The 25,401-nt window shown below is 38.1% G+C and overlaps 1 protein-coding gene across 5 annotated transcripts in view; it reads right to left on the reverse strand.

The window, feature by feature from the left end:
• The window catches only part of RALGAPA1 (Ral GTPase activating protein catalytic subunit alpha 1), a 243,060-nt gene that overhangs the window by 86,596 nt on the left and 131,063 nt on the right, over nt 1-25,401 (reverse strand). For all 5 annotated transcript variants that reach the window (XM_087823517.1, XM_087823523.1, XM_016198437.2 and 2 more), the window contains 3 exons: nt 19,647-19,715; nt 11,343-11,477; nt 10,758-10,941 (listed from right to left, as the gene is read on the reverse strand). In XM_087823517.1, coding sequence (XP_087679643.1) covers nt 10,758-10,941; nt 11,343-11,477; nt 19,647-19,715 — 388 coding nt within the window. The remainder of the gene's footprint in view (nt 1-10,757; nt 10,942-11,342; nt 11,478-19,646; nt 19,716-25,401) is intronic.

Genomic DNA, 25,401 nt, shown 5'->3' on the forward strand with positions numbered 1-25,401 from the left:
AGGAGGGGCGGAGACGCAGGTGGATCAGGACTCAATAGCTGAGACGTGGCTGCGGGCCACACCCGGAGCCACGGTTAAACCCAGGAGAAATATCTCAGCAGCAGAGGTTTCCCAGAGGAGGAAGGGGTCCCAGCCCCACATCAGGCCCCTCCAGCCCAGGGCTCCAGGGCTGGGAAGAGAAGTCCCCACACCTTCGGGTGGTGAAAACCAGCGGGAACTGTCCCTGAGGGACTTGGAGGCTACGGGAGCCCCAGGCAGCTCCTCTTAAAGGGCCCGTGTATGGACTCACTCAGACAGGCTCCCTCTAAGCCCAGTGCCAGGCAGCAGCTTGAAAGGAACCTGGGACATTTGGGGAGGAAGTAGCCTGCCTGAAATTGGGGCAAGAGCTGGAGGGGCAGCTTCCCCCTAGGCAGAAGAGCTGGCAGAGGCCATTGCTCCTTTGGTGAGCCCTCCCCGCACACAGCCAGCAGGCAGGCGCCATATTTGAATCGCCAGCACCTCACACATTTGGCACCGCCCCTCCCCACCTGCAAGCTCATCCAGGCCATTTCCAGGGGCTTTTCTGTGCAAGTGGCCTCTCAAGCCTCATGCTTAGGATTTTCCTAAACTCTCTCAAACAAGCACCAGCATGTACCATATGGCTTGATAAGTGGCCCCAGGCCTGGCACTAGTGACAGCCTACACTGGTTCATAGTTTGGCCTCTCCTGGACACCTCCAAGCCCAGCACAAGTAACAGCAGCCAACTATGGTTTGCTTTGTAGCTCATGCTGGGTGGCCCCGGGCGAGTAACTGGCAGAGGCTGACTTTGCACCCCCGGGAGGCCCAAGGACAGTGCACTTGGTGATCAGACTCGACCAAACTGGATTACAAAACTACAACATCCACAAGTGACACACTCAAGGGGTGCACTTGGTGAAAACCAAAGCTCCACTGAAGTAAATCATGATCCATAGGGGTGTTGCCAGCACAGCAGCTCTTTGGCTGTAGTTGCAGCTGGTCCTCAGAGCTGATTGGCCAGGGGGTCAATTCCTCCCAGTGATGCCAACAGCAACCAAGGCTCAACTACAACAGGACAGTGCACATAGCCCACACAGGGGACCACCTAAAAGGCCCATCTCAGGTGACTGGGGAGGCTGAGCCACTGGACCCTACAGGACACCTACCATACAAAGCCATTCTACAAATTCCATGAGACACAACAGCTCTACCTAATACATAGAAACAAACATCTGGAAGCAGCCAAAATGTGGAGGCAAAGAAACATGTCACAAAGGAAAGAAGAGAAGACATCTCTAGAAGAGGAACTAAATGAAATAGATCCAAGCAAGCTAACAGATACAGAGTTCAGAATTTTGTTTAAAACGACGCTCAAGCATATTAGTAAGAGTATTACGAAAACAACTGAGACCACTGATGACATAATAAAGTACCAATTTGAAATGAGGGCTACACGAACTGAAATGAAGAATAATTTACAGGGAATCAACAGTAGAGTAGAGGACGCTGAGAATCAAATCAGCAATTTGGAACATGAGGAAACAAAAAACACCCAACCAGAAGAGCAAAAAGAAAAAAGAATCCAGAAATATGAAGATAGTATAAGGAGCCTTTGGGACAACTTCAAGAGGCCCAATATTTGTATTCTTGGGATCCCAGAAGGAGAAGAAAGAGAGCAAGAAATTGAAAACCTATTTGAAAAAATAATGACAGAAAACTTCCCCTACCTGGGGAAAGAAATTGACTTACAAGCCCAGGAAGCACAGAGGGTCCCAAACAAGAGGAACCCAAAGAGGCCCACAGCAAGACACATCATAATTAAAATGCCAAAGGTCAAAGACAAAGAGAGAATCTTAAAAGCAGCAAGAGAAAAGCAGTTAGTTACCTACAGGGGCGCACCCATTCGACTGTCAGCTGATTTCTCAACAGAAACCTTGCAGGCCAGAAGGGAGTGGCAAGAAATATTCAAAGTGATGAAAAACATGGGCCTACAACCAAGATTACTCTACCCAGCAAAGCTATCATTTAGAACTGAAGGTCAGATAAAGAGCTTCACAGGCAAGGAAAAGCTAAAGGAGTTCACCACCACCAGACCAGCACTACAGGAAATGTTGAAGGGTCTTCTTTCAGAAGAAGCTAATGAACAAAAGAATCTGACGAACTAAATAGATCCAGAGACATTGATGCATGTAACAGATGATCATATATCAGAGGGAAGAGGGAAGGGGGGTGGAGGGTGGGAAGAGATTAACCAAAGAAGTCATATGCGTATATGCGTAACCCATGGACACAGACAATGAGGGGGTGAAGGCCTGGAGAGGGGGTGGGAGCGAGGTGGAGGGGGTCAATTGGGGGGAAAATATGGCACACCTGTAATACTTTCAACAATAAAGATAAATTTAAAAAATTAATGGAAAAAATATCCTGGGGTGAGGATTAACAAAGCGAACAAACAAATGAATGAACAAACAAAAGGCAAGAGACAACAGTGTTACATATTCAAGGCTATAGCCATAAAGTTCAGAACCAACACCACTGGGTACAGGCAAGAGTTACTCCACTCTATAAGAGAACCGTTTTCTCAGGGCTTTGGTTGACTTTGAAATGTTATCAAGTATCAAAAATGTCAATCTTCTTCCATTATCAATCAGGTTTTATGTCTACATAGATGTATACAGGAACATTTTTCAGTTTACTTAAAAACTCAATTACATTGAGCTGTTCTAGCCATTAAATTTATGGTTAGTTCTGAAAATCAGTTATTCAACACTAGACAACAACACTAAATGATTAACCTTAATTCAGATCTACATTTTCAAGAATATAAGCAAAGTAAAAAGATATGTCACTGGCTGATGAGAAACAGAGGGATGACTTGCTTTTTCTTCTCTAATTACAACTTAGAATATATAACAAATGTCAACACTGTAAGGGGCCGTACAGATAACCTAGCCTCTCATTTTGCACCTGAGGACAAACAGGATCACAGAAGTTAAGGGATTTGCCTATTATAGAAGATTTTACATCAGTACTGGTCTTCTGCTTCCCAACACAGTGTTATTTCCATCTTTACCACAATTCTGATTTCCATATTTTTTTCTCTTTTGTTCAGCTGCCCTTTTCTTTTGGCAAATCACTGTGACATATGCAAACACTGAATTCAATTTCTTTTTTTCTGTGTATAGTAACTTCAAAAAAGTACTACTTAGCATAAGTTACTAAATAAACGGCTATGACCAACTGTAAATGCTCATTTAAATAAGACTAAATCTTATCTTAAATAATAAAACATATTTTAATTAAATATTAAAAATTTTTTGATGTAGAAAAATAATTTTCTGTTCTTTATTTCCTTTTTCCCTTTTCATTTTTTTTTTTTTAGTGATAAGCTTAAAAAGGAGACTTGGTTTATTTAAGCAGTCAATCTTATTTGTAGAACATTTCTGAAGAAGCAAAAAAAGTATAATTTACTTAGAAATAAATCTCAGAAGAGAAAAGAATTCTTTATGTCTCCGGCTTGCTCTGTGATCATGAACATATCACATTAAAATCCTTAAGACTAATTTTCTTTAAGAATAACACAATTTATCATTACTTTTTGTAAAGATAAATTGAAAACTCATATACGAAGTTAGATATAACAGAAACAACATAAATCATTCAATTTTGAGAGCATTATAAATAACATGCACTTTATGAGTTCCTTTTTGAAACCTGCTTATAAGTAAACTCTAAGAATGAGCCAGCTGCTTCCCTAAAACATAAATCCACAAGTCCAGGTACCAGTCCAGATGCTCTTCCCAAAGGAAGAAGTAGTGGGAATGCAATTTAAATGAGCTTGTTCATAAATCTGTTATAATTATTATTATTGAGAACACTTAAAAAATAAATTTATATTTCAGAAAGAGGTAAAAGCATTTTCTTTCCTAAGTAGTTTCTCTAAATTTAGAATATCTATATATAAAATGATAAAAATCTCTCAACTTAATTGGGAGCATAGGACATACATATCTCGTCTACATATCTACTCAGATATAAAGAAAACATAAGAAATGTTCTAATTTAGAAATACAAAATGAAATTCTAAACTAATGAGCCTTGTGAGAATATGCAAAATGAAGATATCGATGCTTCTAAGGCTTTGTGTAACTACCATTCATTTAAAAAGTCTATTCAGGGTTGTCTTTTCAGATTGTCAGATTAAACAAACCTAACAGCATTTGCAGCAAACCCATAATTACAGATTATTATGGCATACAAAAGCAACAAGACATAAAAAGCTGCTGCAATCACTGCACTGTAATAGAACATGCAGAGGAAGTTAATTTTGGCAAATGCTTTAAATATTAGCTTTGCATAATATGTATAGGTGAAACTATAATTAGGACAGAATGAATTCTTTGGAACCTCCTTTCACTCCAACCCTGCAAATGATGACTTTTTGCTAATAAGACTACTGCCATTTGACAAAAAGCCAACTTCACTACCTTGCTTTATTCTTTAGTAAATTTAATAATTACAGCTGCTCCTGCCAATAGTTCTGAAATCAGACTTGTTCAATCCAATACTGAGCTTATTAGGGACACTACGTTTAGAAATCTTTGGCCAAGAAAGTACTTGAAGATGATGGAGCATGCCTTAGACAAGGGCACAATGATCAGTCATTTTTGCCACATTAAAAAAAACACACGGCAGCATGTAGTCACTACACATCACAGAATAACCTGCTGTTAGTTCACAGTAGTTCCTAAAACCTTCTGCATTTATCTGGTCCTTAATACCTTTAAGAAAGTCCAAAGGGAATAATTAAATACATTTAGAGACTAGTACACTGCAGAGTATCTGGTATCAGTATAAAGCTCCTCTATTTAAATCTTTATTTTGTGTCTTTTAAAGTGATTATTTGTCAATAGTATACTAAATTTTGTACGAAATACATTAAAACTTCCCTTTACATTAGTAAACAATTTATTTCACTGTTTAAGAAATACAATACACTGCCCTGAATCAAACTTTTATCATTTTACACCTTTGAAAATGCAAAAATGTGCCCATTCATTGGAATAGAAGAGTGGATTTAAAATATGGATCTGCCATAAAAAGAAATAAAATCTTACCATTTCTAACAGCATGGATGGACCTAGACAGTATTATGCTAAGTGAAATAAGTCAGACAGAAAAGAACAACATATAATTTCACTTACATGTGGAATCTAAAGAAAAAAATAAACAAACAGAAACAGACTCATAGACACAGAAACTTACAGTTGCCAGAGTAGAGGGGGTTGGGGGACTGGGTTCAAAAGGTGAAGGGATTCAGAAGTATAAACTGGTATTTAAAAATAGTTATGGTGATGAAAAGTACAGCATAGAGAATATAGTCAATAGTACTGTAATAACTAAGTATGGTGCTAGGTGGGTATCTGAAATACTGGGGGGGGATCACTTTGTAAATTAGGATTGTCTAACCAGTGTGCTGTATACCTGAAACTAATATAAAATAATACTGAATGTCAATTTTAATTGAAAAAAAACCTTTTTAATGCAAATAACTGTTTTCACATAACTTTGTTTTTACATGAACACTATTTTACTATGCCAAATCTAAATAAATTATAAGTTGCATCATCAATGATCATCTAAATTATTTTGCTATAATGTATTGTCCAGTATATCTCTATTATATCTGAACTACTTCACTTCTATATTTGTGTTTTATTTATTTTTTTAAAAATTTATCTTTACTGTTGAAAGTATTACAGGTGTGCCACATTTTCCCCCCAATTGACCCCCTTCACCTCGCTCCCACCCCCTCTCCAGGCCTTCACCCCCTCATTGTCTGTGTCCATGGGTTACGCATATACGCATATAACTTCTTTGGTTAATCTCTTCCCACCCTCCACCCCCCTTCCCTCTTCCCTCTGATATATGATCATCTGTTACATGCATCAATGTCTCTGGATCTATTTAGTTCGTCAGATTCTTTTGTTCATTAGCTTCTTCTGAAAGAAGACCCTTCAACATTTCCTGTAGTGCTGGTCTGGTGGTGGTGAACTCCTTTAGCTTTTCCTTGCCTGTGAAGCTCTTTATCTGACCTTCAGTTCTAAATGATAGCTTTGCTGGGTAGAGTAATCTTGGTTGTAGGCCCATGTTTTTCATCACTTTGAATATTTCTTGCCACTCCCTTCTGGCCTGCAAGGTTTCTGTTGAGAAATCAGCTGACAGTCGAATGGGTGCGCCCCTGTAGGTAACTAACTGCTTTTCTCTTGCTGCTTTTAAGATTCTCTCTTTGTCTTTGACCTTTGGCATTTTAATTATGATGTGTCTTGCTGTGGGCCTCTTTGGGTTCCTCTTGTTTGGGACCCTCTGTGCTTCCTGGGCTTGTAAGTCAATTTCTTTCCCCAGGTAGGGGAAGTTTTCTGTCATTATTTTTTCAAATAGGTTTTCAATTTCTTGCTCTCTTTCTTCTCCTTCTGGGATCCCAAGAATACAAATATTGGGCCTCTTGAAGTTGTCCCAAAGGCTCCTTATACTATCTTCATATTTCTGGATTCTTTTTTCTTTTTGCTCTTCTGGTTGGGTGTTTTTTGTTTCCTCATGTTCCAAATTGCTGATTTGATTCTCAGCGTCCTCTACTCTACTGTTGATTCCCTGTAAATTATTCTTCATTTCAGTTCGTGTAGCCCTCATTTCAAATTGGTACTTTATTATGTCATCAGTGGTCTCAGTTGTTTTCGTAATACTCTTACTAATATGCTTGAGCGTCGTTTTAAACAAAATTCTGAACTCTGTATCTGTTAGCTTGCTTGGATCTATTTCATTTAGTTCCTCTTCTAGAGATGTCTTCTCTTCTTTCCTTTGTGACATGTTTCTTTGCCTCCACATTTTGGCTGCTTCCAGATGTTTGTTTCTATGTATTAGGTAGAGCTGTTGTGTCTCATGGAATTTGTAGAATGGCTTTGTATGGTAGGTGTCCTGTAGGGTCCAGTGGCTCAGCCTCCCCAGTCACCTGAGATGGGCCTTTTAGGTGGTCCCCTGTGTGGGCTATGTGCACTGTCCTGTTGTAGTTGAGCCTTGGTTGCTGCTGGCGTCACTGGGAGGAACTGACCCCCTGGCCAATCAGCTATGAGGACCAGCTGCAACTACAGCCAAAGAGCTGCTGTGCTGGAGACACCTCTGTGGAGTAGAATTTACTTCAGTGGAGCTTTGGTTTTCACCAAGTGCACCCCTTGAGTGTGTCACTTGTGGATGTTGTAGTTTTGTAATCCAGCGTGGTCGAGTCTGACCACCAGGTGCATTGTCTCTGGGGCTTCCTGGGATGTACAAAGTTAGCCACTGCCAGTGACTTGCCCAGGGCCACCCAGCATGAGCTACACAGCAATCCATAGTTGGCTGCTATTTGTGCTGGGCTTGGAGGTGTCCAGGAGAGGCCAAGCTATGAAACAATGCAGGTTGCTGCTAGTGCCAGGCCTGGGGCCACTTACCAAGCCGTATGGGGCACACTGCTGCTTATTTGAGAGATTTTAGGAAAGTTCTAAGCATGAGGCTTGAGAGGCCACTTGCACAGAAAAGCCCCTGGAAATGGCCTGGATGAGCTTGCAGGGAGGGAGGGGTAGGGCCCCTGGGAATCATGGACAGGGCGGTGCCAAATGTGTGAGGTGCTGGCGATTCAAATATGGCGCCTGCCTGCTGGCTGTGTGTGGGGAGGGTTCACCAAAGGAGTAATGGCCTCTGCCAGCTCTTCTGCCTAGGAGGAAGCTGCCCCTCCAGCTCTTGCCCCAATTTCAGGCAGGTTAGTTCCTACCCAAATGTCCCAAGTTTCTTTCAAGTTGCTACCCAGCGCTGGGGCCCAGAGGTAGTGGGTCAGACTGAGTCATGCACGGGCCCTTTAAGAGGAAAGCATGGGACTCCTGCAGCCTCCGGGACCCTCAGGGACAGTTCCCGCTGGTTTTCACAGCCCGAAGGTGTGGGGACTTCTCTTCCAGTCCCCGGAACCCTGGGCTGGGGGCCTGATGTGGGCTGTGACCCCTCACTCCTCCAGGAAACCTCCACCGCCGAGATTCCCATCCCCAGGTTTAAACCATGGCACCAGGTGTGGGCCCGGAGCCACATCTTCTCGATTCAACCCTGATCCGCCCCCGTCTCTGCCCGTCTTACGCGTCTTGGTGCTTCTTCAGCTCCTTGGCTGTAGGGCTTCTGTTTAGCCAGATTTCAGGAGGCTCTGAGTGATAGTGGTTCTGTATTTTAGTTGTAATTTTGATGTGGCTGCGGGAGGCTAGCTACGCCGCCATTGTATTTCCTACCTCCAGATACTCTTTTTTCTGTATATTTGTGTTTTAGAAGAACTATTAGCAGCTTGTGGTCAACCCAAATCCCTATCATGGTCACATCCTAGATGTTTTAATCATTTATAACTATTCTGCCTTTAAAACTCAAACTCTTCCTTAATAGCTTACTCTCTGACCACAACCTCTTAGTGATTTCCTCGTTTTGTTCTGTAGAGTCCTTGGAGATGGACAGGAGAAAAGTCAGTAGGATCCCAGCCTCTATCCTGCTGCAACTCTACTTTAAAAAGTTTTACATATTAGGCTTCTGTGTGAAATTTATTTGAAGAGGTTTCACTGGTTAAAAACTCATTTTAAAAACCGCTTTCACAACATATTAATCCCCTTAGTGGTCTTCAACCTTGGCTGCATATTAATCACTGGCAAAGCTATTAAAAATTCCAGCAATCCCAGATCAATATATCAAAATCTCTACGGATGGGATCAGACCATCAGTATCTTAATGTGAAGCCAAGGCTGAGAATCATTGTTATAACTTCTTATTACCAACCACATCTATTCTCTGACTCACTAGATCACTTCATTTTCTTCCAACTTAGCCATTTCCTAGCACCTGGTCAATTCTTAGCAAACCCAGATTCCATGGTTAAACCATATGCCAATATTCTGAAAGCTAGTTTGTGTTTCTGCCATATCCACCGTACTGAATGTTGATTGGTAAAAACAAAACTTTGTAGTTTTCATTTTCTTTAAGGACCTCAATAACTTCTCTCAATCTCCTTAATTTACTTCCATCTTCTTTCTGGTCTCAGAAGAGCTAATATTGGCAACTATACCTCCAGCTCACCTGTCAGGATCTTCACTCTACTAATGATGATCTTTCCTTCCCATCTTCCTCCTCAGCCTTCTCGGCTTATAATTAATTTCAACTCTCTTTATCCTTAAAAATCCCTTTACCCCGAATTATATTTTAGCTTACCTACTGTTTTATCACTTTTCTTTCTTTCTTTTTTTTAATAGTCAAGCTCCTTTAAAGAGTAGTTTTGACAGATGGCTCTACAGTACTTCCTTAACTCCTTTTTGCTCCTCAACCCACAGCCATCCGCTTCTGCCTCCTACTTCTCTGCTGAAACTAAAGCAGACATACTTGTCAGTGTTTTTATACTTGACCTCTCTATCATTTAATATTGCTGGCCAGTCTTTTAAAAATCTTTCTCTCTTCATTTCTGAAAAATTACTCTCTCCTGTTTTTCCTTCCTTTCCAACTTTTTCTCCTCAGAACACACACACACACACACAAATACATATATCTAACAGACACCTCTCTGGAAGGTCTAGATCTGTATTCACAATAAACTGTCCACTAGATATCTTCATGTAAATATCCAATGGGCACCCATTAAACCATTTCCAACATTATCCTCCTCATTTCCCCTTGCAAGCCTCTGAACTTTTTCATATTCTTGGTCTAGTTTGGGGAAAATCTAATTTAAGCTTGTAACAACTGTTGCTTGGACTACTGCAACAGCCTCATGATTTGTCTCTCTACTCTTGATTTAACATCCCTAAAATTAATCTAATATACCAGAGATTAGCAAACTTCTCTGTAAATATTTTTACTTCTCAGTAAATATTTTCGGCTTTAGGGCCACAAAATCTCTGTTGCAACTACTCAACACTACTGTTTTTGCACAAAAGCAGCTATAATGATACATAAATGAACAGCATGGAGATGTCCCAATAAAACTTTATTTATAGAAACAGGTGGCAGGTATGGGGCATAATTTGCCAACTCCTGTAAAATGCTATTGTCAAAGTGCTCTTAATACTAATTTCATCACATATATCATCTTAAAAACCCTTCAATAAACTGGGTACCTCGGAGCTACCTCTGTATCTTGAATGTACCTTTATTTTTATACTCATAAGATTATTTGTTTACATCTTTGTCTTATATCAAATAGTAAACTCTGAATGTAAAAGTAATGTGGCTTTAAAAATATGTTATTGCATTCACTATGGATCATGAACTGTGCAAAGGCTTTTATACATATTATCTTAGTACTCAAAATGACTCTATGAGGGGAAAAATATTTATAGATAAGAATACAGACATAGTCATTCAGCTATTAAATGAGTCAAAATTCAATACCATGTCTGTCTGACTCCAAAGCTAAATCTCCTATTCAATTATATAAATCCTATGGTGTATAAAGTAAATATCAAAAAGAACTTATCGAATAACTTAGCTAGAAATATAAAGAAAATGTCATCACATATAATCTTAGCAATTGTGTATATGAAGTTATTTCTTAAACTAAAAATGAAACGTAGTAATATACATAGTGAGGTAAACAACTACAAAGTAAAATATGCATTATCCATCATCGCCTTCATTATTTCTACCCAAGGCCTCAAATCATGCTTTGAGAGAATTCAAACAACAATACTGTCCAGAAGAAAATTCATTTTACCTTCTGTTACTGGTTGGAGTTTGGAAGATCGTTCTGAATCAGGAGAGTGCAGAGGTTCAGGTTCTTTCAGACTTTCCAAATGCAAAAAAGGATCATAATCTACAGATGCCAAGTCTGATAGGCTTATTGGAAAATACCTTGGATTGCTAAAACACTGAGCTCCATAAACACATCCATGTAATACCTGAAAACACAGGGGGAAACACATATAAGCTTTCCTTTTCAGTAAAAATAAATAAATAAAAGTAAAAGGAGAAAAAAATCCACTGTAATACAAAAGCTTGATGAAATTTTAAATGGTTTAAAACTTAGCTCTTCAATCAAGGTAAAATTTAATACCTCTTAAGGAGTAAAGTTTAACTAACGATGCTTATATTTAACAAAGATTTGATTCCTTTCACAACCTGAGAGTAAAACAACAGTGTGTTATTGTAGAAACTACTTTTTAATTATCTTTAGGTACTGTAAGATAAATCTATATACTTATAAAATACCTAGCTCTAAATGAAAATACTAAGAAATGTTACTTCTTTAGGTTTTATAAACCCTTGGTTACCAAATCAGTAATAAAGCAAAGAAGTTTACCTTATAAATGCAATTGAGGACAGATTTTTCTATTTTATCATTTTCTGTTCCTGTAGCATGGACTGGTTGGAGCAGTGTCTTTAGAGGTAAGGCCATGATCCAGTCCAGAAGGCACAGAAGTAAAGATACCACCAACTATAACAATAAAATAGATCATTGTTATTGTCAGCTCACAAAGAGCTTAATACTTAACAGAAATTCACCAACTTATTATTTTTTTGTTAATCCTCACCTGAGAATATTTTTTTCCATTGATTTTTAGAGAGAATGGAAGGGAAGGATGGGGCGGTGGGGAGAGTGGGGGAGGGGTGGAGAGAGAAAAAGAGAGAGAGACATTGACGTGAGACACATGGATTGGTTACCTCCCACACATGCCCCCAACTGGGGCTGGGGATTGAACCTGCAACCCAGGTACATGCCCTTGACCAGGAATCAAACCTGAGACCCTTCAGTGCACAGATCAACATTCTAACCACTGAGCCACACCAGCCAGGGCTCACCAACTTATTTTTTTGTTTTTCAAATTTATTTCACGAACTATCAATCCTAAATTCTAACATTAATATTTACCTAGACCTAACTTTTAAAATGTTTTACATGAACATTATAGTGGGTTTCTCTGTTACATTTCAGTGCAAGCACAATGAAACCTTAAAAACAAGAATGTTAAATTTCTTTAATTAAAAAACACACACTGAGCTTAAAAAACAACAGGCCTCAATTAGCTATAATTATTTAACTGCTCAAGGAATGGAATACAATTGAAATATTTTAGTCTGTACTTATTACAATCACTTCCACATTCCTCTTCTAATTTAACACCACCTCACTGAGTATCGTGCCAGAAAGACTAGACTATCTTATCCACTTTCTAAAACTGTTACTAGTTTTTAAAAATAAACGTTTCCACTGGATACTTTTAAACCAATGTATGTTATAACCAAAACACTTTTATGGAAAATGTGGAGTAAAATAGCTGTATCTCTGTGGTCCGCTTTATTAAAGAACCACAATTAGTGCCATAAAAGTGTGAATCAAGCAGCAGTAAGAGATCTGTTGATCTTCAGACTGAAAGACCAATTCTCCAACTCAAGGAATAATGCTGGCCTAAATCTCTGAACATATCCTCCAAAAGGAAAATAAAGAACAAAAAGAACCAGTAAGACATCACAAAATCCATATCCTCAATTTTAGCAGGAAAGATTTCAAATTATGTGTTAAGCAGAAAATATACAGCAAATTCCAGTAAGCTTTTCCCCATTCTCCTATTGCAAGCTTTCATGAAGAACAAGGGCAGACTGGGAAAAACTGCAAGAGAGAAGAAAACTAGGTACAAACCTAAAAACCACTCAGAAAGAAAGAGACCATCCTGTGTGTGAGAACTTGGTACTGACCAGGACCTGCTAATATCAAACATTAAAGCTGAACAAGAGCACTAAAAGAATTGCAGTGCCAAAATATATTTCCTAATGGATTTAAAAGCCACATAGAAAAGAGAATTGCACTGATAAACTCAATTAACTGAGAACCAGAGGAACTGTGGACTGAAACTAGAAATACTACTAGCAAAGAATGTGGAAAGGCAATGCCAGGAGTAAAAAGGAAAGAAAAACTGAGATGAATGACAGAGAATCACTAAAAATTGTTAGAGGTAGGTGAGATGCAAAAATAAAAGGTGACAGGGTTAGAATCCTGAATGCAATTTTTCATTGACTATCATGTGGAGATAAAAAGAACTATTATAATAGTCAGTCTAAAGAGATAGAAGAGAACAACAACAACAAAGAAAAAGAAAAAGAAAAAATAAGAGATTGCTCCAGAAGATTCAAGAAATAAAAGAAAAATGAAAACCCAGGTTAGGAATCCCAGATTAGGAATGCTGAACAACCAACAAGGAAACACATTATCTGACCAGGAGAAAGATTTGTCTGAGGAAGAATCTGTAATCCTAAAAGTGAAGTGAAAGCAACCCTGAAAGTTTTGGGAAGAAATAAATTACCAGGGGAGATGGAGTATATAAAGAATTATTTCAAACCACAGAGACTCAATCTGTCAAAATCCTAAACAAGAATATGTGGGATAAAAATCAGAAACTCGTGGACACAAACAGCAGTGTGGTGGTTGCCAGAGGGAAGGGGGTGGGAGGTGAAAGGGGTCCTAATATATGGTGATGGGAGAAGATTTGACTTTGGGTGGTGGGTACACAGAGCAATTGACAGATCTTGTAATAAAGATACCCACACTAGAAACCTATATGATCATATAACCAATGTCAGTCCAATAAGTTTAAGAAAAATAAAAAAAGAATGTCAACAAACAAAACAATGACCTACATACTGGAAACATCCAATATACATCCCAAACTTCAAGAGGGAAGACAGTAAGGGGTGTAGTAAGGTTAATCTATGTTTTACAGATTACAGTGAAGCATCTGATTGCGTCGATCAAGCTACGGGTCGCTCTGAAAGAAATGGGCGTGCCTCAGCATTTGATTGTTCTGATGCATAAACTACGCCTTGGAGAGACAACGGTTTCCTATAGGCAAAGGTGTCCAACAAGGATGCATTTTATCTGTTTGTTTAATCTGTACACAGAACATATATGAAACCTGGGGTAGGCTCAAAGGAAGAAGTGAAAATTGGTGAAAAAATACCAATAACTTAAGATATGCAGATAACACTATCTTACTGGCAGAAAGTAGCAGTGATTTGAAACAACTTTTGATTAAAGTAAAAGAAGAAAGTGCTAAGGCAGGACAGCATTTAAACATTAAGAGGACAAAAATCATGACTACATATGAAATACACAACTTTAACATTGATAATGAAAACACTGAAATTGGTAAGATTCTGCTTACCTTTGTTCATTCATCAATTCAAATGGAGACTGCAACCAAGAAATCAAGAAAAGTCTGAGACTTGGAAGGGCAGTAATGGAAGAATTACAGAATATCACTAGGAGTAAAGATGTGTCCTTAGAGACTAAAGCTAAGATCATTTATACCCTCCTACTCCCAGTTACTATGTACAGATGCAAGAGTTGGACAGTGAAGAAGGCTGATAGAAAAAAATTGATTCATTTGCAATACATGTTGGAGGAGAGCTGCACAAACCAGTGGGTCCTAGAGCAAATTAACCTGAAACATGACAAAACTGACAAAAATGACAAAACTGAAGCTCTCCTACTTAGGGCACATCATGAGAAAGCAGGGTTCTTTGGAAAAGACAACAGTGCTGGGAAGAACAGAAGGCAGCAGGAAAAGAGGAAGGCTAAATATGAGCTAGATTAACTCAATAAAAGAAGCCATAGCAATGGGTCTACAGGAGCTGAGGAAGATTGCTGAGGACAGGACACTGAAGACATCACTTATTCATAAGGTTGCCAGGAGTCAGAGCTGATTCAACAAGCACGTAACATACACACTAGTGTGAGAATACTGAAAGTGTACTGGTAGAGAGAGTACTGAGTAGAATGTTTACACACAGGAAAGGTAATGCTTTTGGGGAAAGGAATGTTAAGAGGGAATGGAGAGAAATGCTGTGAAAAAACATGTAGTAAAAAGAAAAAAATTCAGGATCTTGAAAGTCTTAAAATTTTTAAAAAAATTTTGGACCTATAATTCTTTGTCTCCTTAAAAAACATCATCCAATAAAGACACTGTACTTTGTTAAACTTCCAGAAAAGAAAGCTCTTGAAGTAAGAATCTTGTAAACCACTCCAAGTGACCAAACTTGTCCACAGATATGCAGAGGAAAAATTCATTCTGTACAAACTACAAAAAGAAAACACAAGAATCTAAGCAATTCAGCTGATGCACCCCTTCCCAATATTCCAGTTATGAAGCAAACAAAAACTATAACATTCTAATTTAAATATTTTCAAATACGCATTTAGACATGGGGGACAAAGAAAACCCTATCTTCAAGTAGGAACTGAAAAACTAAAAAGAAATAGACCAAGAAGGGAAGAATTAATTTGTTAGGAAAAGAACTAAAAGAAAAAAATAAAATCATATTAGAAATGAAGCCTCAATTATAAAATGCCTAAGGAGGAATAAATATGAAAAATCAAAAACAAACTTTAAGAGACACTGAAGAACAATGGGAAAACAACAGAATAAAAATGAGATAAAGAAAAAAGTAAAAAGTGACAGAGATAAGTGACTGAAATGGAAGAAAGAAGAATATCCAATTTACATATAAGAAGTTCCTGAAATCTACATATTGAAAAGGCCCACCAGATAGATGCCAGGACAAACTGACCTCCAATAATGAACTCTTAACACATACCCTGCTAAAACTTCAAAAGTTAAGACTTCAAAAATAAAGAAAAAATACCTTTAAGGCCTCCAGGAAAAAAGATTAAATAATTTACAAAGGCTAGAGAATAAAATCTGGCATCAGACTGACTTCTCAAAAACAACACACAGCCCGGGCCAGGTGGCTCAGCTGGTTAGAGTGTGTACCGTATACCAAAAGGTTGGGGGTTCAGTCCCCAGTTGGGGCACATACAAGAGGCAACCAATTGATGTTTCTCTCTCACACTGATGTCTCTCCCTCCTCCCCTTCCTATCTTTCTAAAAAAAAATCAATAAACATATCCTTGGGTGAGGATAAGCACACACACAAAGTAAAACAACATTAAAAGCAAAAACAAACTCAAGGGAAGTAAGTGTGAATCAAGGACTCCATAGTTAACCAAGCTGATTTTCAAGTGTCAGGGTTACAGAAAAAGTCTTAAACATGCAAGAGCTTGGGGACTTCTGTATTCATGAGTCCTTCTTGAAGAATAAAGATGAACTTCATCCAAGAAGCTGAGGAACTTCAACAAAAAGACTAACGGCATTTGCTATAATCAATTATAAAGACTAAAAATATATAAAAGTAGAGAAGGGTGTGGAAGAATCATTTGTTATATGACAGATACTGTATGTTCTGTACAGAAATAAAGTAACTAAAAATGGAGGTGAAGAGAGAGCAAGAGAAAAGTAAAATAAGGTCATTTATTAACATATAGGCAATAGATAGGGGATAAAGAATACCATTAAATAATCACAAGCCAGAGAGTAAGAGGTTTAGTAAGAAAACAAGGAAAGCATTAAAATAAGTATACATATAAAGGTAACCACAAGAACAAGGTATAAAATTTTCTGAATATCAAAAGGAACTTAAACAAAAGAAGAACAAGGGAAATACATCATGTAGAGAAAGAAGCACAGAAAATATAACATAACATGAATAATCATAAAATGATAGAAGTGAGACCAAAAATATAAATCTTATCAGAATGGGTTTAACTTGCCTAATAAAAAAAAAAAGATTTTCAGTTTGGCTCACATAGCAAGACCCAAGTGTATGCTGTATTCAAGAGAGATAATTAAACAAAAAGACTCAGAAAGTCAAAGATACACTAGACAAATTAAGAGTTCAAACCAAAAGCATTAATTCAAAATGATGATAAAACACTTATGAATATCTATATATCAAATAATAGTGACTACTTTTATAAGCAAAAGCTGCAATAAATGCAAGGAAATACAAAAACATTAATGGGAGACTTTAACACAGCTCTTTCAGTACACAACAGATCAAGTAGACAAAATATAGTCCACATGACAAAAATTACTTGAGATTCTCAATAACGTTTAACAATACTAAAAAGGATCTTGTCACCAAGAGTTTGAAAACTGCTAGTACAGAAGCTCAAAAAACAGATCAATTAATTATGGAATTTGATTATTTACTAAAGGGTAAAGATGAACTTTTTATTAAATGGAACTAAGAAATCTGGTGATCCATTGGGAAAAACAAAAATTAGATCCCTATCTCAAAATACAACAAACTCCAAATGAATGAGGGATAAAGATGCAAAAATGAAATCATACAAATACTAGGAGAAAACATATACTAGGTGAGTTTATCTTTATCCAGGATTCAGTGAAAGGTTCTCTACGTATGATTCAAAATCAAGACACAATGAAAGATTGATAAAATGACTACATAAAAAAATTATTTTCCATAATCCCACACATGAAACAATAAAAAACTCACCATAAACAAAATCAAAAGACAAATGAAAAAAGAAAAAATATATTTGTAAGATATCATAGTTAGAGCTAATATCCCTAATATGTAAAAATTTCAGGGAAAAACACCAAAACCTGTTAGCAAATGTAAAACAATATGACTAGACAATTCACAAAAATAAAATATACAAAAAATTAAGCCATTATTAAATATGAGACAATATTAAACCTGACTTACAAAAACAGAAAGGCAGCCCTGGCTCATTTGGTTGGGAGTCATCCTATGCACCAAAGGTCACTGGTCTGATTCCTGTTCAGAGCACACACCCAGGTTGCAGGTTCGATCCCTGGTTACGATGCACACAGGAGGCAACCGATCAATTTTTCTCTCTCACATCGATGTTTCTCTCTCTCTCCCCCCTCTTCCCCTCTCTCTAAAAATCAATAAAAATTTTAAAAATTAAAATAACAACAACAAAAAACAAAGGTAAATGAACACTACACTGAGATACCATTGATTTGGCAAAAATATGACACACATTGAGTTTAGGATCTGAGGAAACAGAGACTCACAGTTTGCTTGTAGAAATGCCAATATTTAACAAAATTACATATCTGTTTACCTTTTGATCCAGCAATTCCACTTTTAGGAATATATCCCGAAGACCCAATCCAACAATGTTAAAATAAATATATAGGTACAAAGCTACTCACTGCAGCATTGTTTGTAATTGTAAAATTCTGAAAACAATCTATATGTTTACACACAGGAGAGTGAGTTGGATAAACTATGTTACATTTACACAATGGTGTACTAATACTACACAATGGAAGATCTTTATGAATTGATCATGAATTTCCAGAGTATAGTGTCATGTGAAAAATATAATGTACCAAAAAAAACCTGTGTAATAAACAAGGAGAAAAAAGAAAACATAGATGTATCTGCACATTTGTGCAAAAATAAACAAAGGATGAATAAGCCAGAGACTAAAATAAATAAAAGCAACAGGAATGAGGTTGGGGGAAAGACCCTAAAGTGGAATACAAACAAACAAACAAACAAAAAGGCCTGAATTGTATTTCAAATGAGTTATATAAACACCACAATGAGGTAAGAAAGGGGGAGGGAGAAGTAGCCCAAATCACTTTTAAACACAGCTTTTGAATTATATACTACATTCATGGTAAACTACACAAAGGCGTAGGCTAATTCTAAAACTGCTTTTATTTTCCTAGAACTGCACAAAGTAAATATATTGTGGATAAAGGAAGCTAGGTTTCCCACTGTTGGAGCAGAGAGTTATAAACATGGAAAGGGGGAAGACTAGACTGAATCCTGAGTTAGAATCAAAGGTGTCAGGATAAACTCATGGTGTTTTAATACTTGGAAGATAGTAAAGAAATATATATATATACAGGGTGTCCCCCCAAAATGTATATACACTTTGAATAATTATAAAGGCACAATGGGTTAAGTCTGAGAAAAAAGAAACATCAATTGAGCTATCAGCTATTAAAGTATGTATACATTTTTTTGGGACACCCTGTATAACAAACACACACACACACGTACAAACACATAAAATATATATTTGTGCCCGGCCGGCATGGCTTAGTGGTTGAGTGTCAATCTATGAACCTGGAGGTCACAGTGGAGTGTCAATCTATGAACCTGGAGGTCACGGTGATTCCCGGTCAGGGCACATGCCCAGGTTGCAGGCTCAACCCCCAGTAGGGGGAGGGCAGGAGGCAGCCAATCAATGACTCTCTCTCATTATTGATGTTTCTATCTCTCTCTCTCTCCTCTCCCTTCCTCTCTCTGAAATCAATAAATATTAAAAATAAAATAAAATAAATAAATATATATATATATACGTGTGTGTGTATATATATATATATATATTTGTGAATATATACATATTCTCTACTTTCTAGCTCTATCTGCTGAGCGGGCCTAAAATAATGACACCCAATGACATTGTACACACCTAGCCCCCCAATCTTAATTTCAAAATAATTATAAATGGATAGAATGTCCTCCAATATTCCTTAAAATCCTGAGATTCAAAGACTTCATCAAATGACTATGATTAAGTTAAAATTTGGATGAAAATATAATTTGTTACACTTAAAAAATAGATACATTTCACATTACAGTCAATTTTAAGTACAAGATGAATGAATGTTTACCATATAAATATATATAACTTTGCAATTTTAAAATATAGATATTTTAGTACATAACTATATTAAATAGCATAAAAAATTTAAATTACCCTCTTGTCCATTTCATAGGATGAAGCTTCTGTACTTGGCAAAAGATGGGTAATAGTGGCTATCAGGATCTACAGAAAAAAAAAAAAGGAAAAAACCCACAAAATATGTTTAACTAATGTCCATTCTAAAATGTTAATGTTAATGCTAAAACGATATAAAATCTATTGCTGCAAGTTTGTCCTGAAACATTAACACTGTTATTTCAAAGTAATTTTTTAATATGTAAGCTTTTCAAGTACACTTAACTATCAATCATTTACAATCCTCCTGTACAGAATCAACTTTACATATGCTGTGAACTATATATGGATTTCTCACAAACTCAACTCATGAATCAATATGTGTAAACACACAGATAACATATGTTCTAATAGAAAATTAAAATATATATATAGAAAAGCAAAAAGATTTATAAAAATCATCTGCAATTCTGTCACTCAAGGTATCTACTCTGCTCAACATATTAGGTATAGAAGGAATGTACCTCAATATAAATAAAGGCCATACACGACAAGCCCACAGTTAATATCATATTCAATGGTGAAAAGTTAAAAGCCTTTCATCTAAGATCAGGAATAAGACAAAGATGTCCACAATTGCCATTTCTACTCAACATAGTACTAGAAGTCCTACCACAGCAATTGGGCAAATAAATAGCATCCAAATCTGAAAGGGAAAAGTAAAATTATTTCTGTTTGTAGATGACATGATCTTATATATAGGAAACCCTAAACATTGCACCAAAAAAACCCGTTACAACTATAAACGAATTCAATAAAGTTGCAGGATACAAAATCAAAACACAAAAATCTGTTGCATTTCTACACAAGCAACAAACTATCAGAAAGAGAAATTAAGAAAGATATCCCCATTCACATTAGCATCAAAATCAATACAATGGGAATAAATTTAATCAAAGAGGTAAAAGACCTACATACTGAAAACTATAAAACACTAATGAGTGAAGAAAGACAAGTACCATATGATTTCATTTATATGTGGAATTTAATGAACAAAATAAACTAACAAAGTGGAGACAGACTCATGGATACAGAAAACTGACAGCTGTCAGAGGGGTGGGGGTTGGCGGCTGGGTGAGAAGGGTGAAGGGATTAAGAAAAAAAGAAAAGAAAGATTCATGGACAAAGACAAACAATAATAGTCTGGTGATTGCCATGCAGCTGAGAGAGGTAGAAGGTAAAGGGGGATAAATGGTGATGGAAGGGGACTTGACTTGGGGTGGTGAACACACAGTACAATATAGAGATGACGTATTGTAGTACTGTATACTGAAAAAATTTATAATTTTATTAACCAATGTCACCCCAATAAATACAGTTAAAAACACACATACACAAAACCCTAAAGTGAATGTAATTGAGGAAGATGGAAATACAGTATTCTCCCTTATCCACAGGGGTCACATTCCAAGATCCCCAGTAGATACCTAAAATGTCAGAGAGTACCAAACCCTATATATACTATGCTATTTCCTATACATACATACCTATGATAAAGTTTAATTTATAAGTTAGGCACAATAAGAGATTAACAAGTAATTAATATTAAAATAAAACAATCATAACAATAAACTCTAGTAAAAGTTATGTGAATGTGGTCTTTCTTGCAGCAAACTAGCACAAATTTCTTTTTCCTTCTTCACAATTTCATGGATGGAAGATTCATTCTTATTGTAGATCTTAGCAAGATCACCGACTTTCACCTCTTCATTTATTTATTTTTTATTTTTTTAAATTTACCTTTGTTGTTGAAACTATTACAGGTGTTTCATTTTTCCCCTCAACTGACCCCCTCCACCTCGCTCCCACCCCCTCTCCAGGCCTTCACCCCGTTATTGACTGTGTCCATGGGTTATGCATATATGCATATAACTTCTTTGGTTAATCTCTTCCCACCTTCCACCCCCCTTCCCTCTTCCCTCTGAAATATGATCATCTGTTACATGCATCAATGTCTCTGGATCTATTTAGTTCATCAGATTCTTTTGTTCATTAGCTTCTTCTGAAAGAAGACCCTTCAACATTTCCTGTAGTGCTGGTCTGGTGGTGGTGAACTCCTTTAGCTTTTCCTTGCTTGTGAAGCTCTTTATCTGATCTTCAGTTTTAAATGACAGCTTTGCTGGGTAGAGTAATCTTGGTTGTAGGCCCATGTTTTTCATCACTTTGAATATTCCTTGCCACTCCCTTCTGGCCTGCAAGGTTTCTGTTGAGAAATCAGCTGACAGTCGAATGGGTGCGCCCCTGTAGGTAACTAACTGCTTTTCTCTTGCTGCTTTTAAGATTATCTCTTTGTCTTTGACCTTTGGCATTTTAATTATGATGTGTCTTGCTGTGGGCCTCTTTGGGTTCCTCTTGTTTGGGACCCTCTGTGCTTCCTGGATTTGTAAGTCTATTTCTTTCCACATGTAGGAGAAGTTTTCTGTCATTATTTTTTCAAATAGGTTTTCAATTTCTTCCTCTTTCTTCTCCTTCTGGGACCCCAATAATACAAATGTTGGGCTGCTTGAAGTTGTCCCAGAGACTCCTTATACTATCTTCATATTTCTGGATTCTTTTTCTTTTTGCTCTTCTGGTTGGGTGTTTTTTGTTTCCTCATGTTCCAAATTGCTGATTTGATTCTCAGCGTCCTTTACTGTTGATTCCCTGTAAATTAATCTTCATTTCAGTTTGTTCGGCCTTCATTTCAAATTGGTACTTTATTATGTCATCGATTTTCTCAGTTGTTTTTGTTATAATATGCTTGAGCGTTGTTATAAACAAAATTCTGAACTCTGTATCTGTTAGCTTGCTTGGATCTATTTCATTTAGTTCCTGTTCTAGAGCTTTCTTCTCTTCTTTCCTTTGTGACATGTGTCTTTATCTCCACATTTTGGCTGCTTCCTGGTGTTTGTTTCTATGTATTAGGTAAAGCTGCTATGTCTCCTGGAATTTGTACAGTGGCTTTGTGTAGTAGGTGTCCTGTAGGGTCCAGTGGCTCAGCCTCCCCAGTCACCTGAGCTGGGCCTTCTAGGTGCTCCTCTGTGTGGGCTGTGTGGACTGTCCTGTTGTAGTTGAGCCTTGGTTGCTGTTGGCATCACTGGGAGGAATTGACCTTCCCGCCAATCAGCTGTGAAGACAAGCTGCAACTACAGCCAAAGAGCTGCTGTGCTGGAGACACACCTATGGATCAGGATTTACGTCAATGGAGCTTTGATGTTCACTAAGTGTGCCCCCTGAGTGTGTCACTTGTGGATGTGGTAGGGTTGTAATCCAGTATGGTCGAGTCTGACCACCAGGTACACTGTCTCTGGGGCCTCCCAGGAGGTGCAAAGTCAGCCTGTGCCAGTGCCTTGCCCAGGGCCACCCAGCATGAGCTACACAGCAAACTGTAGTTGGCTGCTACTTGTGCTGGGCTTGGTGTTGTCCAGGGGAGGCCAAGCTATGAACCAATGCAGGCTGCCAGTAGTGCCAGGCCTGGGGCCACTTATCAAATTGTATGGGGCACACTGCTGCTTGTTTGAGAGACTTTAGAAAGTTCTAAGCATGAGGCTTGAGAGGCTACTTGCACAGAAAAGCCCCTGGAAATGGCTTGGATGAGCTTGCAGGTGGGGAGGGGCAGGGCCTCTGGGAATCACCCGGGCGAGGCCAAAGGTGTGAGTCAGGTGCTGGCGATTCAAATATGGCACCTCCCTGCCGGCTCTGTTCGGGGAGGGCTCGCCAAAAGAGCAATGGTCTCTGCCAGCTCTTCTGCATGGGAGAAAGTTGCCCCTCCAGCTCTTGCCCCAATTTCAGAGAGGGTAGTTCCTCCCCAAGTGTCCTGGGTTCCTTTGAAGCTGCTGCCTGGGGCTGGGGCTCAGAGGGAGCATGTCTGAGTGAGTCTGTACGCCGGCCCTTTACAAGGAAAGCCTGGGACTCCTGCCACCTCTGCGTCCCTCAGAGACAGTCCCCACTGGTTTTCACAGCCCGAAGTTGTGGGAATTTCTCTTCCTAGCCCCGGAGCCTGCTTTGTGGCCGGGACCCCTCACTCCTCCGGGAAGCCTCCACCGCTGAGACATCCCTCCCAGGTTTAACCTGTGGCGCTGGGTGTGGGCCCACAGTCGCATCACTGAGATTCGCCCCATCCACCTGCGTCTCCACTCCTCCTACTGGTCTCAATGCTCCCTCAGTTCCCTGGTTGTAGGGCTTCTGTTCTGAGATTTCAGGAGGTTCTGAGTTATGGTTGCTCTGTATTTCAGTTGCAATCCTGGTGTGGTTGTGTGAGGTGGCGGGTACAGCTATTACTTACGCCGCCATCTTGCCTCCTTCTGGACCTCACCTTATCATTTAAAGGAAGCACTTTACAGTTTCTCTTTGGCATATCTGAATTGCCAGCACCACTATTCTTACACTTTTCAGCCTTTATTAAGTAAAATAAGGTTTACTGAACACAGGCACTGGGGTCCTGTGACAGATGATCCAATAACTGAGATGGTTACTAAGTGACTAATGGGAGAGAAGAGAACACAGTATGGATACTGTATTCGCTGGATAAAAGAATGATTCATATCCCAGGTGGGACTGAGAAGGACAATGTGAGATTTCATCATGCTACTCAGAACAGCGTAGTATTTAAAATTTACTATAAATTGTTTATTTCTGAAATTCTCCATTTAATATTTTTGTACTGCAGTTGACCATGGGTAATTAAAATTATATGGAAAGATATTCCATGTTATAGACTGGGAGAATTAACATAGTTCAATTTTTCATACCATCTACAGCGATCTACAAATTCAGTGAAACCCAAAATTCCAAGGCATTTTTCTCAGAAACAGAAAAAACTATTTTAAAATTTGTATGGAACCACAAGAAGCCATAAAGAGCCAAAGCCATCTTGAGAAAGAGGAAAGTTGGAGGCGTCACACTCCCTGATTTCAGGTTACATTATAAAACTATAGCAATAAAAACACGACAGTAAGGTACTGACATAAACTCAGGCACACAGAAGAGTAGATCAGAAGAGAGCGCCTATACACAAACCTATGCTTATACAGTCAACTAATCTTTGACAAAGGCACCAAGACACACAACGGGGAAAGGATAGTCTGCTCAATAAATGGTGCTGGGAAAACTAAATAGCCACATACAAAAGAATAAAATTGCACCTAAATCTTACACCACTCACAAAAATTAACTCTAAATGAATCAAGGGCTTAAATATAAGAGCTGAAACCATAAAACTCCTAGAACAACACATAGGGAAAATGATTCTTGACATTGGTCTTGGCACTGATTTCTTGGATAAGGCACCAAAAGCACAGGCAACAAAAGCTAAATGAACAGGCGGGACTATATCAAACTAAAGAGCTTCTGCAAAGCAAAGGAAACAATAAATTTAAAAGAAAACCGATGAAATGGGGGAAAATATTTGCTATGTATCTGGATAAGGTGTTAGTATCCAAAATATATAATGACCTCATACAACTAATAGCAAAAAAGTAAATAATCCAATTTAAAAATGGGCAAAGGACCTGAATAAACATTTTTCCAAAGAAGACATTCAAATCATTACTAGCTGTAAGAAAAGTGCTCAGCATCACTAATCATCAGAGAAATGCTTATCAAAATCACAATGAGATATCACCTCACATCTGTTAGGAAGGCTATTTTCATAAAGACAAGAGATAACAGCTGTTGGCAAGGACTTGGGAGAAAAGGGAAGCCTTATATACTGTTGGTGGAAGTATGAACTGGTACAGCCATTATGAAAAACGGT

The sequence above is a fragment of the Miniopterus natalensis genome, chromosome 1, assembly GCF_054644295.1.
Source record: "Miniopterus natalensis isolate mMinNat1 chromosome 1, mMinNat1.hap1, whole genome shotgun sequence".
Lineage (NCBI taxonomy): Eukaryota > Metazoa > Chordata > Mammalia > Chiroptera > Miniopteridae > Miniopterus > Miniopterus natalensis.